At 33.3% G+C, this 16,320-nt stretch overlaps 1 protein-coding gene across 1 annotated transcript in view; it reads left to right on the top strand.

The window, feature by feature from the left end:
• The window catches only part of DRGX (dorsal root ganglia homeobox), a 67,721-nt gene that overhangs the window by 3,863 nt on the left and 47,538 nt on the right, over window positions 1–16,320 (top strand). The window contains exon 3 of the mRNA XM_053692896.1: window positions 7,595–7,696. Coding sequence (XP_053548871.1) covers window positions 7,595–7,696 — 102 coding nt within the window. The remainder of the gene's footprint in view (window positions 1–7,594; window positions 7,697–16,320) is intronic.

Genomic DNA, 16,320 nt, shown 5'->3' with positions numbered 1-16,320 from the left:
TGTCTGTCTGTCTGTCTGTCTGTCTGTCTGTCTGTCTGTCTGTCTGTCTGTCTGTCTGTCTGTCTGTCTGTCTGTCTGTCTATCTATCTATCTATCTATCTATCTATCTATCTGTGTGTTTGTATATGTAGGGATCCCTGGCATAAACACAAGGCTATAAATAATGAGTCATGAGTTTTTGCTCTATAACTGGTGTTGTGTTTTAGCACAAGCTGTAGAAGAGTTTAACATATTGACCATATTGACAGATCAGTGTTTGTGTGGAGGAGGGATGGAAAGATGAAATGCCATATATTATTAATTTAGGGCTCGGCTATCTAGAAGAAAATAATGATGCTACAAAGCAGCTGTGAGTATCACCACACCATGTACCCCAGACCTTGGTGGAAAAGGAGAGGGGTGAATTTTTAAATATTTTTGTAGCTGATCATAAGGAAAATTAAAGTGACCTCTAGATATGTTTGTTTAACTTTAATGCCCTTAAACACACACCTGTATATATATATATACATACATGTATCCGTTTTATATATCGATATGTAAGTGAGTGTTTACTTATATATATATATATAGTGGAAATGATATGGAATACATATTAATCATCTGCAATCAAATGCTAAATAATTAATGTTGTACGGATATCTAATATAATCCACCTTAAACCATGATAACGCTAAATAAAAGAAACTTCATATAGAATAAAGTAATCCAACATAAATTAGTGACAGTCTGATTTGATTATGATAAAAAAATCATATTTAATTGCTGAGTTTACCGCAGCCCTTTCTGGTGCTCTCTGGAAGAATTACATAATCACTGATTTCATAAAGTTTTATTATGTTCAGGAAAATATAATGAAAACAGGAAACATAGTTTAGTTAATAACACTTAAATATTTAATAACATAATACACATGTTTATATATATATACACACATAATTATTATTCAATCGTAGACTGTGGGTTATCTATGTCTTTTCCTTGTCTTATTCTTCACCGGGAAAAATACGTTTGATTTCTTAAGTTTTGGCATTCAGTTTTATGAAAAATCACAATTAGAATTACATAGGTTTAAGTGAGAAATCTGCCAGCCTTTATTTTTCTGAATATCTGCTTTAATTGGTTTAATTGGTTTTCAGCTATATATTGAAGTTGATAGAACCAAATAAATAAATCTGTATTTTGTCCCAGTATTGGATAGTCCATAAAATTAGCCAGGATGGTTTTTTTTATTTCTTGGCTAAACTAGATCTGTTTTGATTGTGGAGGGGGTCCCAAATCTCTTTAAATAGAAAATAAAATCATATAGCTCTGTGGTGTCCAAACACCCAAATTAAAATAGGGGGCTTTATGTCCAATTCAAGAGCAGAGAAATCCTACAACATTATTTGTGACCCACTGATTGATATTAAGTAGATGGTTTGGTAAATTGCCACCTTTCTACTGGCCATCATTTTTGCATATTGTTGATTAGCAGCTTTAAAGTTTTGTGGATTTTGTGAATTTAGGTAGAGAGTATCTTTATTTTTGTCCCTAGGATGGGACATCTCAGGGTTCTGAGGAGGTGCTATGGATAGCTTCAAATCTATGTTGGAATGTGGACTTCTCACAATACTTTCAAAGATTTGAAAAAGATTGATGGCTAAATTAGGCTTTGAAACACTGCCTTAGAAAACTAAGAAGAGTTATAATATATATATATATATATATATATATATATATATATATATATATATATATATATATATATATATATATATATATATATATATATATATTAAAATTATGGGGGGAGATAAAAAACTGAAATTAAAATCCTCCATGTCTCAAAATTAAATCAATGAAAATATTTGCATAGGAAATTAGTACATCTAGGCAAGTATCCCTGCTTGTTTTTCCCCAGAAATTCTTAATATACAATGTTTCCAATGCTTTTCTGGTTTGCTTTCATAATCCTGTTAAAAAGGATCGCTGTGTCAAAACAGTATTTTTGAAGCAAAAAAAACGGAGAATTTGCATATCTAATTTGCATATCTTACCCACAATTCTCTTGTGCATTGGAAACGTTGTATATTAAGAATTTCTGGGGGAAAGCAAGCGGGGATACTTGCCTAGATGTACTAATTTCCTATGCAAATATTTACATTGATTTATATATATATATATATATATATATATATATATATATATATATATATATATATATATATATATATATATATATATATGTAAAATACAAAATAGAGCGCACTCCCACTTAGAAACAGCAACCAGGGTGCAAGCAAATATAAATACAAAATAGAACAAAGCATGCACTCACTGGATTTGTGAAAAAGGTGCTGATGAAGGGGTGATTGATCCCCGAAACGTCACTTTTTTGATGTGCCAGTAAAAGCACCTTTTTCACAAATCCAGTGAGTGCATGCTTTGTTCTATTTTATATATATATGTAGATATATATTTAATGACATCCCTACCAACAAAGGTCGACATTCCTTCCCATTAAAATTTGTGTGCGAAAACATCTAAATGGAAGCTTGGGTGATTTTTGGCTTCCTTCTCAAAGCCATTCCTTTCAATGTGCTGGCATTTGAATAAATAAAAATGGTTCAAATAAGTAAATAGTATCATTTCAAAAGTTAGTTAAAAAACATGAAAAAACAAATAAGACACAGGAGTATTGTAGGATTTTCAAGAGTATTTTCACACAAATTTTTACTGACATTTGTGGAAGAAAACGATACATGACCAATGCGAAAATAAAACATGGCAGCAAATTAATTCAGTGTTGATTAAGTATAATTGCATTTTTTTCCCATTTAAACATTACTATCAATTTATGAGGAGTACAATTAATAACATCTGTATACATTTACATTTTTAAACGTCCAGTTAATTGCTATCATGAGTCAATATTTTGCTGCTTTAGTTTTGTATAAGTTTTATAGTTTAAACCTGTGACATGAGCAATTGTGTTAACTTTTTAGTAAACCACAAAACAGTCCTTTTTTTATTAATATGTAAACTGAGCATGCTCAAAAATGTAAATACTGAAAACGTTTTGTGAAAACAGACAAGGTATCTTGCTTGAAACAGGCCAAAGTAGACTTTCAGGAGATCAATTGTGTAGAGTCCAAAAATAATTGAAAGTAAATTTGTTTTTGTTTTTGTTTTTTTGCTGGACTAGAATATTGCTTTTGGATTGTCCCCATGTAAGGTATAGGGTGTTTATTTATTTTTATTCAAATGTATTGCCATGGATTGAAAAGAATGGACTAAATTTTCTATATACTCATAGGCACAGCTTGCTGTTATTGATGGGTTACTTAGGAAGTCCTGTTTAATATTCCATATATGATGTCATCAGTGTTATTTGTGTATAGCATAGCTGACTTTCAGATATGAAGATAAGTTTAAGGCTACTAACAAAGTTGGTTTCATTTATAACACTGTTATCTTAAGAGAAACTCTACAACAACATTTTCCCCCCTTAATGTGTTCCAAATGACTTGCTATACCTTCCTACCTAGTATTAGATGTATGGGAACTTGTTCTTTCATATTTATTTCTGTATTTGAAATAACTGTTTTAGCTCTTTAAACCTTCACCTGTTGCTCTCAAGGCAATGCTCATAAAAATGGGCTGAAGCTGCAGGTAAAGCAGTTCTGATAATGCTATATGTACCTGAACATAGTTTTGAAATTCTAATTATGACTGTGAACAACCAGCTATACAAGATACAAAGATGTCTATCTCCTATCTAACACTCAGAGATTAATTAGCACTACTGTCTCTGATTACCTAGCTTTTCTACCAAGAATACCTTTGTTATTTATATTTTTAGTATAGATGGTGTCTTCTACAGACAAAAGCAGCCATTTTGAATGCAAAATAAAGATAAAGGATCTGTTTGCAAATAATTAAATACATTTCAGCAAGTAAAATGTACTATTGGGAACGCATTAAAGGTGAGAACATTTTCAAGTACAATGTTCCTTTAATACATCTGTGTGGTAAAGAATTGTTCTACATTTGGGAAAAACAGAAAGAGATACAGTATTCTTCTACACAATAACATTTTAATATTTTATTAATATCAATGTATTGATTTCTTTATTGCACCTAGAGGAAATTCTTCATCTTCTTCATATGTACTTTCAAAATATAGCAGATTTATTGTTTCATGTATGAAAATATTATTAAAGGGACAGTCTAGTCAAAATGAAACTTTCGTGATTCAGATAGGGCATGCAATTTTAAACAACTTTCCAATTTACTTTTATCATCACATTTGTTTTTTTCTCTTGGTATTATTTGTTGAAAGCTAACCCTAGGTAGGCTCATATGCTAATTTCTAAGCCCTTAAAGGCCGCCTCTTATCCCAATGCATTTTGACAGATTTTAACAGCTAGACAGTCCTAGTTCATATGTGCTATATAGATAACATTGTACTCACCCCCGTGGAGTTATTTATGAGTCAGCACTGATTGGCTAAAATGCAAGTCTGTCAAAACAACTGAAATAAGGGGGCAGTCTGCAGAGGCTAATCACAGAGGTAAAAAAAAGTATATTAATATAACCGTATTGGGGCTCCTGCCCCTTTATCAAGCTTGATAAAGGGGCAGGAGCCCCGAAACATTGCTCAATAAAAGGTTCTGTTACCTACCTTGAGTGCCACTGGTGTGTTCTATTGGATGTTAAAGCTGGGACCGTGGAAAGGGGAGTCCTTCAGGTGTTGAACCAAAATATTCCTCTACTTCATTACATGAATTGGATACTGTGATGTGCTGGTCCTATTGTGTGTTTCTAAATATAACCGTGTTGGTTATGCAAAACTGGTAATAAAGGGATTATTTATCTTTATAAATAATAAACATTATGGAGTAGACTATCCCTTTAACTTTCAATCCCAGTTTTGTGTTTATTTATTTGCTTTTTTATCTGGTGCTTTTGATTGAGCATATAATGAATCTTTAATAGTTGCATCATTCTCTGGTAGCTAATAAATTAGAGACATGGTTGTCAAAGCTGAAATAAACATGATTAAATTTTAAAGGGACAGTAAAGTCATAATTAGACATTAATGATTTAGACAGAACATACAATTTTAAACAACTTTCCAATTTACTTCTATTATTTCATTTGCTTGCTTCTCTTGTTATCCTTTGCCGAAAGGTTTATCTAGGAAAGCTCAGGAGCAGCAAAGAACAGCTGCTGATTGGTGGCTGCATATACATACCGATTGTCATTGGCTCACTCATGTGTTCAGTTAGCAACCAGTAGTTCATTTTTGGTCCTTCAACAAATGATGCCAAGAGAATGAAACAAATTAGAAAATAGAAGTGAACTGGAAAGTTGTTTAAAATTTTATGTTCTACCTAAATCATGAAATAAATAATTTGGGTTTCATGTCCCTTTAATTTTGAATTCAAGCATTTTTGCATACATTTGTTTTAGGAAAAATGCTTCTTGTGAAAAGTTATCACTATTTCTTTTTTTATCCATCTAAAAATATGTACAATATGCTCCATGCATCTGCATTAAAACGCCTCAGCAGTGGCGTATGTTGAAATGGCGATTGCGCAAACTAAAGAGGCGCAGAGTTTTAATGCAGGTGCAAGGAGCATATTTACATATTCTCCGCATGCACCCATCCAGCGTACAAAGAGATAACTGAAACAAAAATCTCTTTTGCTAGAAAATTTTTTGCTAATAGAAGTGTATTGTAAAATGCTTCCATTTAAAATTGAAATATGCTCACGGGAATTATTCTCTCCTTAGAAGTATCAAATACATACAATAAGTGCAAGTAGTTTTTATGATAACTTTTAATGCACTGATTTATTATTTTAATAATATATTCAGCACAAATCTTTCAGGTCTTAGAGTTTGTGCTTTAGACGCACAAATTCTATAGACACCGAATTGTCTCCATTTCCTATTTTATTCTAGATAGCCTTCATCAAAGGAACCTTGTACTTATCTAATTCTAATATGCACTAGATTTTTTTATACATGGATATTCTCATGTGCAGAATAAACCAAATTATTATTACCAGGCTTGGTTCCTCTCCTCAGATAGCACCACGGGGGTTGTTGTTATCAGCAGCTAACCAATGCATTGCAGTATAAATAATAAAATAATTTATCATTGAGGTAATCTCCCTTCTCCATCTTGTCATGGATGAAGCCATGTTGAAATTTGTCTTTAAAGGGACATTCAATCAAAATTAAACTTTCATTATTCAGATAGAGCATGCCATTTTAAACAAGTTTCCAATTTACTTCCATTAACTAAATGTGCACAGTCTTCTTATATTTAAACATTTTGAGTCACCAGCTCCTACTGAGCATGTGCAAGAATTAGTGTGTATTGTCAATGCTGATGGCTGTCACATGGTACGTGTATGCATTTATGATTGGCTGATGGCTGTCACATGGTTCAGGGGGAGTGGAAAAATACATAACTTTTAAAATTGTCAGAAAAAAAATCTACTTCTCATTTGAAGTTCATACTAAGTGCTATTGCATTATCTTGTTATCTTGCAATTGTTGATTATGCAAATCTACTGTGTTGACTGGTCCTTTAACTGCATTCCAGTGCTGATGTGTTTGCACATTGCAGTAACTCTTCTTTAGATACCTGCAGCGTAACCTATGTTCCTTCATGGCAGCAACCATGATTAGAGGGAGTTGCATGAAATGTATTTAGTGTTAAGTGTCCCTTTAAGTTCGATGATGGTAAACCAGGTTTTTTTCTTTCTTTTTTTTTTTTGTGGTAATGAAATTATTGAATATTCAGTGCAGGGTCGTAACTATACCTCACTGGGCCCAAGGAATCAGTTTGTGCCACGCCCCCCTCCTCATTTCAACAGCATCCCTTCCAAATCACCACTGACTTCTAATAGTTATATTCTACCACCATAAAATCTACATAATGAATTGGCATACTTGAATAATAACGCATTCCACAAGCTGTTTATTCAGTGCTGGATGGGTAGGCTCCCTAGAATTCTGGGCCCTGTCTCTGCTGAGACCACTGCAATTTCATCCTTGATTCAGATGTATTTTACATCAAAATCAGGAAAAATAAATATTCAATGTATATTGCAATGTTGTTTTATTTTTCTTAAACATTTTACCAGGAAATTAAATGCTGAGTTTAATATGCCTTAAAAATACAACAGTAAAATTGTTATACTTTCTACCATTTTTAATTTAACGTTAAACAGATTTTACCAAATATTGTTCATGCCAAAATATTCTTTAAGTCTTTTTTCTCTGCATGATAGAGATATGTGGAATGCAATGTGCCTATATATCTCTAGGAACTTTAGAATAGACAAGAATTTACCGGTGGGACTACAAGGGTTGATGGTGTTAGTTCAGCATTACAAAGCAGCAGAATTGTACAGCAAGGCAAGGAGACAAAATAATTATGTCAAAGTAGATAGTTTATTTATACCTTGTTAAAACCCACCCAATGCGCTAAGCTCCTCTCCTACCAATAACACCCTGCGTTCTTTTGCTTTGAAATCATTCCGTAATTAGCCCAGAGAAGTTCTCCCTGCTGATTTTTGTTTGTTCTCTCTAGCTGGAAGCCTTAGAAGCGGTGTTTGCTCAGACACATTATCCTGATGTATTCACCAGGGAAGAGCTGGCAATGAAGATCAACCTGACAGAAGCCAGGGTACAGGTATGAACTCTGAATTCCAACCCCTGCTGCAGGGATGACCCCTTGGGTCCTGGGAGGTCCGTAGGGTTCTACAACTGTACAATATTCACTTGCTTTGCTCTGAAATGTCAGTTTGAGGCACTGACTGGGTTTCTGTGACTTAAAAGCCAATTTACTTTGAAGAAATAAAACAGAAGCTGGGTTACAATCAGGCAAACTCAGCTTAAAAAGTCTCACGAGTCTTCATTTAGATTTGTGTTAGTAATAACAAAATTCCTAAGTGTCTTATTGCACTGGTGGTGATGTCATGTCCCACTTCTTGCTACTTGGAAGTAACCTGTTCCTGAGTGGCTATTTTTCAATTTTAGCAAATTTGTGCTTGAAGGAAATAAAATGATTGTTTCTCCCTTCACACACACCCCTTTTGTGCAACTAGCCAGGTGGTCTGCTACCTTCTCTCCTATCCTGCTGCACCCAAAAAAACAATTTAGTTTACTGTACGATAACGTAACCCTCCTCTTTATACCCCTCTGTTTTATACCCCTCCTCTTTATACCCCTCTGTTTTATACTCATCCTCTTTAAACCCCCCTGTTTTATATTATTCCTCTCTATACCCCTCTGTTTTATATTATTCCTCTTTATACCCCTCTGTTTTATACCCCTCCTCTTTATACCCCTCTGTTTTATACTCATCCTCTTTATACCCCTCTGTTTTATACTCATCCTCTTTAAACCCCCTGTTTTATATTATTCCTCTCTATACCCCTCTGTTTTATATTATTCCTCTTTATACCCCTCTGTTTTATACCCCTCCTCTTTATACCCCTCTGTTTTATATTATTCCTCTTTATACCCCTCTGTTTTATATTATTCCTCTTTATACCCCTCTGTTTTATACTTATCCTCTTTATACCCCTCTGTTTTATACTCATCCTATTTATACCCCTCTGTTTTATGCTCATCCTCTTTATACCCCTCTGTTTTATATTATTCCTCTTTATACCCCTCTGTTTTATATTATTCCTCTTTAAACCCCCTTGTTTTATATTATTCCTCTCTATACCCCTCTGTTTTATATTATTCTTCTTTATACCCATCTGTTTTATATTATTCCTATTTATACCCCTCTGTTTTATTATTATTCCTCTTTATACCCCTCTGTTTTATATTATTCTTCTCTATACCCCTCTGTTTTATATTATTCCTCTTTATACCCCTCTGTTTTATACTCATCCTCTTTATACCCCTCCGTTTTATACTCATCCTCTTTAAACCCCCCTGTTTTATATTATTCCTCTCTTTACCCCTCTGTTTTATATTCTTCTTCTTTATACCCCTCTGTTTTATATTATTCCTCTTTATACCCCTCTGTTTTATATTATTCCTCTTTATACCCCTCTGTTTTATATTATTCCTCTTTATACCCCTCTGTTTTATACTTATCCTATTTATACCCCTCTGTTTTATACTCATCCTCTTTATACCCCTCTGTTTTATATTATTCCTCTTTATACCCCTCTGTTTTATATTATTCCTCTTTATACCCCTCTGTTTTATATTATTCCTCTTTATACCCCTCTGTTTTATACTTATCCTATTTATACCCCTCTGTTTTATACTCATCCTCTTTATACTCCTCTGTTTTATATTATTCCTCTTTATACTCCTCTGTTTTATATTATTCCTCTTTATACTCCTCTGTTTTATATTATTCCTCTTTATACCCCTCTGTTTTATATTATTCCTCTTTATACCCCTCTGTTTTATATTATTCCTCTTTATACTCCTCTGTTTTATATTATTCCTCTTTATACCCCTCTGTTTTATATTATTCCTCTTTATACCCCTCTGTTTTATATTATTCCGCTTTATACCCCCTCTGTTTTATATTATTCCTCTTTATACCCCTCTGTTTTATACTCATCCTCTTTATACCCCTCCATTTTATACTCATCCTCTTTATACCCCTCTGTTTTATATTATTCCTCTTTATACCCATCTGTTTTATATTATTCCTCTTTAGACCCCTCTGTTTTATCCTTATCCTCTTTATACTCCTGTTTTATATTATTCCTCTTTAGACCCCTCTGTTTTATACTTATCCTCTTTATACCCCTCTTTTTTATATTATTCCTCTTTATACCCCTCTGTTTTATATTATTCCTCTTTATACCCCTCTGTTTTATACTCATCCTCTTGATACCCCTCTGTTTTATACTCATCCTCTTTATACCCCTCTGTTTTATATTATTCCTCTTTATACCCCTCTGTTTTATATTATTTCTCTTTATACCCCTCTGTTTTATACTCATCCTCTTTATACCCCTCTGTTTTATATTCATCCTCTTTATACCCTTCCGTTTTATACTCATCCTCTTTATACCCCTCCGTTTTATACTCATCCTTTTAATACCCCTCTGTTTTATACTCATCCTCTTTATACCCCTGTGTTTTATATTCATCCTCTTTATACCCTTCCGTTTTATACTCAACCTCTTATACCCCTCCGTTTTATACTCATCCTTTTAATACCCCTCTGTTTTATTCTCATCCTTTTTATACCCCTCTGTTTTATACTCATCCTCTTTATACCCCTGTGTTTTATACTCATCCTCTTTATACCCCTCTGTTTTATACTCATCCTTTTTATACTCCTCTGTTTTATATTATTCCTCTTTATACCCCTCTGTTTTATATTATTCCTCTTTATACCCCTTTGTTTTATACTCATCCTCTTTATACCCCTCTGTTTTATACTCATCCTTTTTATACCCTCTGTTTTATACTCATCCTCTTTATACCCCTCTGTTTTATATTCATCCTCTTTATACCCCTCTGTTTTATACTCATCCTCGTTGTACCCCTCTGTTTTATACTAATCCTTTTTATACCCCTCTGTTTTATACTCATCCTCTTTATACCCCTCTGTTTTATATTATTCCTCTTTATACCCCTCTGTTTTATACTCATCCTCTTTATACCCCTCTGTTTTATACTCATCCTCTTTATACTCCTCTGTTTTATATTATTCCTCTTTATACCCCTCTGTTTATATTATTCCTCTTTATACTCCTCTGTTTTATATTATTCCTCTTTATACCCCTCTGTTTTATATTATTCCTCTTTATACCCCTCTGTTTTATATTATTCCTCTTTATACTCCTCTGTTTTATATTATTCCTCTTTATACCCCTCTGTTTTATATTATTCCTCTTTATACCCCTCTGTTTTATTTATTCCGCTTTATTACCCCCTCTGTTTTATATTATTCCTCTTTATACCCCTCTGTTTTATACTCATCCTCTTTATACCCCTCCATTTTATACTCATCCTCTTTATACCCCTCTGTTTTATATTTTTCCTCTTTATACCCATCTGTTTTATATTATTCCTCTTTAGACCCCTCTGTTTTATCCTTATCCTCTTTATACTCCTGTTTTATATTATTCCTCTTTAGACCCCTCTGTTTTATACTTATCCTCTTTATACCCCTCTGTTTTATATTATTCCTCTTTATACCCCTCTGTTTTATATTATTCCTCTTTATACCCCTCTGTTTTATACTCATCCTCTTGATACCTCTCTGTTTTATATTATTCCTCTTTATACCCCTCTGTTTTATATTATTCCTCTTTATACCCCTCTGTTTTATACTTATCCTCTTTATACCCCTCTGTTTTATATTATTCCTCTTTATACCCCTCTGTTTTATATTATTCCTCTTTATACCCCTCTGTTTTATACTCATCCTCTTGATACCCCTCTGTTTTATACTTATCCTATTTATACCCCTCTGTTTTATACTCATCCTCTTGATACCTCTCTGTTTTATATTATTCCTCTTTATACCCCTCTGTTTTATATTATTCCTCTTTATACCCCTCTGTTTTATACTTATCCTCTTTATACCCCTCTGTTTTATATTATTCCTCTTTATACCCCCTCTGTTTTATATTATTCCTCTTTATACCCCTCTGTTTTATACTCATCCTCTTGATACCCCTCTGTTTTATACTTATCCTATTTATACCCCTCTGTTTTATACTCATCCTCTTTATACCTCTCTGTTTTATATTATTCCTCTTTATACCCCTCTGTTTTATATTATTCCTCTTTATACCCCTCTGTTTTATACTCATCCTCTTTATGCTCCTTAATTGGCATATGTGAATAATAACACTCTTTTTATCCCTACTCTTCATACCACTTCAGTTTTAACCTCTCTTCTTTATACTACTCTACTTCATCTTCCCTTCTTTTTATATCCCTACTCTTTCTCCTCCTTACCCTGTATACCCCTCCTCTCTACACCTCTCTGCTTTATACTCATCCTCTTTAGACCACTCCTTTTTATCCTCCTTTTTATAACTCTATTCTGTTTCTTCTTTACCCTTTATACCCCTTCTGTTTTATACCCTTCTGCTCTATACTAATTCTCTGTATACCCCTCCTCTCTATCTTCCATTCCCTTTATACCTCTTCAGTTTTTTTACCCCTCCACTTTATTCTCATCCTCTTTATCCTCCTTACCCTTTATGCCCCTTCAGTTTTTAGCCCTCCACTTTATAGTCATCCTCTTTATCCTCCTTACCCTTTATGCCCCTCTGCTTTATACTAATTCTCTTTATACCCCTCCTATTTATCCTCCATTCTTTTTATACCTCTTCAGTTTTTTAACCCTCCACTTTTTACTCATCCTCTTTAACCTCCTTGTCGTTTATGCCCCTTCAGTTTTTACCCCTCCACATTATCTTCTTTACACCCCCTCCTCTCTATCCTCCTTACACTTTATACCCCTCTGATTTATACTCATCCTCTTTATACCCCTTTTCTTTATCTTCTTTACCCTTTATACCGCTTCTCTTTTTACCCTTCCATTTTATACTCATGCTCTTTATACCCATTCTCTTTATACTAATCCTTTGTGCCCCTTCTCTTTTTACCCCTCCGCTTTACTCTCATCCACTTTATACCCCTTTCTTTATACTCCTCTGCATACCCGTCCCCTTTACGCACATCCTCTTTATACCCTTTTCTTTATACTCCTCCGCTTTATACTAATCCTCTTTGTGTCCCTTTCCTTATACCCCTCCCCTTTGCACTCATCCTCTTTATACCCCTTTCTTTACACCCATCCACTTTATACTAATCCTCTTTGTGTCCCTTCTCTTTTTACCCCTCCACTTTAAACTAATCCTCTTTATCCTCCTTACCCTTTATGCCCCTTCAGTTTTTACCCCTCCACTTCATACTCATCCTCTTTATACGCCTCTACTTTATACAAATCATCTTTATATACTTTCTCTTTTTACCCATGTATACCCCTCCTCTTTATACGCTACTGCTTTATACCCCTCCTCTTTTTACCCCTCTTCTTTTTATGCCTCTGCTTTTTACTCATCCCCTTTATAACCTCTTTTTTACCTATTTATACCCATTCTCTTTATACCCCTCTGCTTTATACCCCTCCTCTTTTTATACCTCTGCTTTTTACTCATCATCTTTATAACCTTCTATTTTTTACACATTTATACCCATTCTATTTATATCCCTCTGCTTTATACACCTCCTCTTTTTACCCCTTTATACTACTTCTCTTTATACCCTTCCTCTTTGTACTTCTCTACTTTATACTCATCCTTTTTATATCCCTTCTTTTTATACCCTTCCTCTTTATATTCTCTACTTTATACTCATCCTTTTTATATCCCTTCTCTTTATACCCCTCCTCTTTTTATGCCTCTGCTTTTTACTAATCCTCTTTATAACCTTCTCTTTTTTACCCATTTATACCCCTTCTCTTTACACCCCTCCTCTTTATACCCCTCTGCTTTATACTCATCCACTTTATATCCCTCCTCTTTTTACCTCTTTATACCACTTCTCTTTATATCTCTCCTCTTTTTACCCCTTCCCTTTTTACCAATCCTCAATTTTTATGCCTTTTCTTTACACCCTCTGCTTTGTAGCTATTCTCTTCATAACCTTCTCTTTTTACCCTTCCTCTTTATACCCCTAAATACACCTCCTCTTTTTACCCTTTTATACCCCTTTTAAGCTCATTCTTTTTCATATGTCCATGTCCATTTATCTTGACATTCTTGATTAGCTGCAGCTTTCTTACTGAGAAAGAGGAAAATACTTTGTAACAGTCAAAATTCCTAAAACACAGTCTATATAACAGATGTTTTATATAAACCAATCTAAGGGGCAACTCCATTATACCTTTCTCTTCATTTTTTTCAAATGCATGGCCCATTTACAATTATCCACAAGGTCATTTCAATATCTCACATTATTATTATTACATTAGGGCCTTATTAGGGGGGTAATCTATTATTAAATTGGACCAACATAGAAGAAAATGATTGGTCTGTACCTATCAAAGAACCGAGTCACACAGGATACATTGAAGAGTAACATTGAGAAGTGCTATTTTATAGAGAATAAACTGTAAATGTGTTCTACAAAGGCACTGATATTGGTAAGACTATGCTGATAATTAATTAAACTTAATATTTTATGCAATAGTAAAACTGGCAATCTAAATATGGTTATGTTTATTTACAACTGTTGTCAAAATCTAGGTTCTGGTTGTGTCATTAATTGCAAAAAATGGAATGATAAATTGGCGTCTGGGCTTAGTGGCCCTTGTCCACCACCCAACAATAAATGAATATATATATATATATATATATATATATATATATATATATATATATAATATACTGTATTTAAAAATGAATGAACACTACAATTTCTTAATACTAATATGGTACTCACAGTTTAAACTGTCCAATATACATTTCATAACATATAAGAGAATAAAACAAGAAATACTGTGTTTTTAACATTGAGATGTGACATTATTCGTTTAATCATTTGAATATATTGAAGTAGAAATTGGATAGTAACAGAGTATTCAAAGAATTTTCTTTTTCTTTGCCAAAATTAACAGCAGCAATGAAAAGATGAAACTTTAAATGGCTAACTAATAAGGAATATGGTCATAAAGGGACACTATACCCAAATTTATTATTTTGTGATTCGGATAGAGCATGCAATTTTGAGCAACTTTCTAATTTACTCCTATTATCAATTTTTCTTCGTTCTCTTGCTATCTTTATTTGAAAAAGAATAAGCTTTTTATTTGGTTCAAACTCTGGACAGCGCTTTTTTTTTTTATTGGTGGATGAATGTATCCACCAATCAGCAAGAACAACCCAGGTTGTTCACCAAAAATGAGCCGGCATCTGACCTTAGATTCTTGCATTTCAAATAAAGATACCAAGAAAATGAAGAAAATTTGATAATAGGAGTAAATTAGAAAGTTGCTTAAAATTTTATGCTCTATCGGAATCATGAAAGAAAAAAATTGGGTTCAGTGTCCCTTAAGCTTGCAGGACATCACATCCCTTCATGAGTTAATCTACTGAAGGATTTATGATGAAGGAACCTCATTGCCCTAAAAGCTTACAATTTGTCTTTTTTTTGGCCTCCCCAGCTAGACGCCCATGTCAATACGATGAAGGTATCATAATTATCAAGGTCCCATGTTTAATATTTTATATACCAAACAGGTCCTACTGAAACTGTGGGAACAACCACAACAGTACATAAAGGTTAGATCTATGCAAGATAAATATTTATAGGAAAACAAGTAGCTTTCTCTCAAGTGGGTGACAGTCACAAGTAACGTGTTACCTAATATTCTACTGATCAAATATTTCCCCTAAAAAATAGAGCTAAACAGGATGAAACATTGTTAATGGAAATAAAACCAGATTGTTAGAGAGGTTCCTTCCATATATATATATCTGGGGCTAGAGACTAAGTAACAAAAATTAAATGACCCATAACCAGATTCCACCTCACTTGGTTATTCCTAGGAAACCACTTATAATGTAAATTGCCTATAATCCCATATCTATTCTAGAGCATGTAACCCTACCTTAATATTGCAATTAAATATAATATAATCACACATGTAATTCCATATACAAAGAACATTTATACCCAGTGATGGATTACTAGCCTAGCAAATGTAATTGTGACATAGTAAAGAACTAAGGATATTGGTCTCCACCGAAAAAAGGCTTGGGGTTTCATCCATTGTTATCCTCTTCCTAACAATGCCCCAACAAATAGGAAAGAAAATTGAAGGGACCCCTGTTTTAGTGAGAATTCTTATTTTTTATATTTTATTATTAAAAAAAACTATTTTAATAAAATATATTTTATTTAATATATATATATAGTATATATATATATATATATATATATATATATATATATATATATATATATATATATATATAAATATATATATATATATATATATATATATATATATCTCAAATAAATGTCATTAAAATAAGCCATACTCTGTGCCAATTCCACAGGCTGAAACTATGCAGCCCTAGCATCATATTGCTGTCAGAATGCAGTCTCTATGATGGTTTTTTTAGCTGCTCCAAGACCCTACACACAACATATGACTGAGATCCCCCCTCTCTCTCTCAGACACGCTCCTCACATCAGTTCAGAGAGCACATTTGGCCACTGAGAGCAAATGAAGGCTATCTGTCACTTTCACAGTGCACTTTAATAACATCAACATAATGTGGAATATTAGATTAGCTT

Source organism: Bombina bombina, chromosome 9 (assembly GCF_027579735.1).
Source record: "Bombina bombina isolate aBomBom1 chromosome 9, aBomBom1.pri, whole genome shotgun sequence".
NCBI classification, from domain to species: domain Eukaryota; kingdom Metazoa; phylum Chordata; class Amphibia; order Anura; family Bombinatoridae; genus Bombina; species Bombina bombina.
Note: the sequence above shows the minus strand (reverse complement) of the source record. Positions and strands in the feature narration are given on the sequence as shown.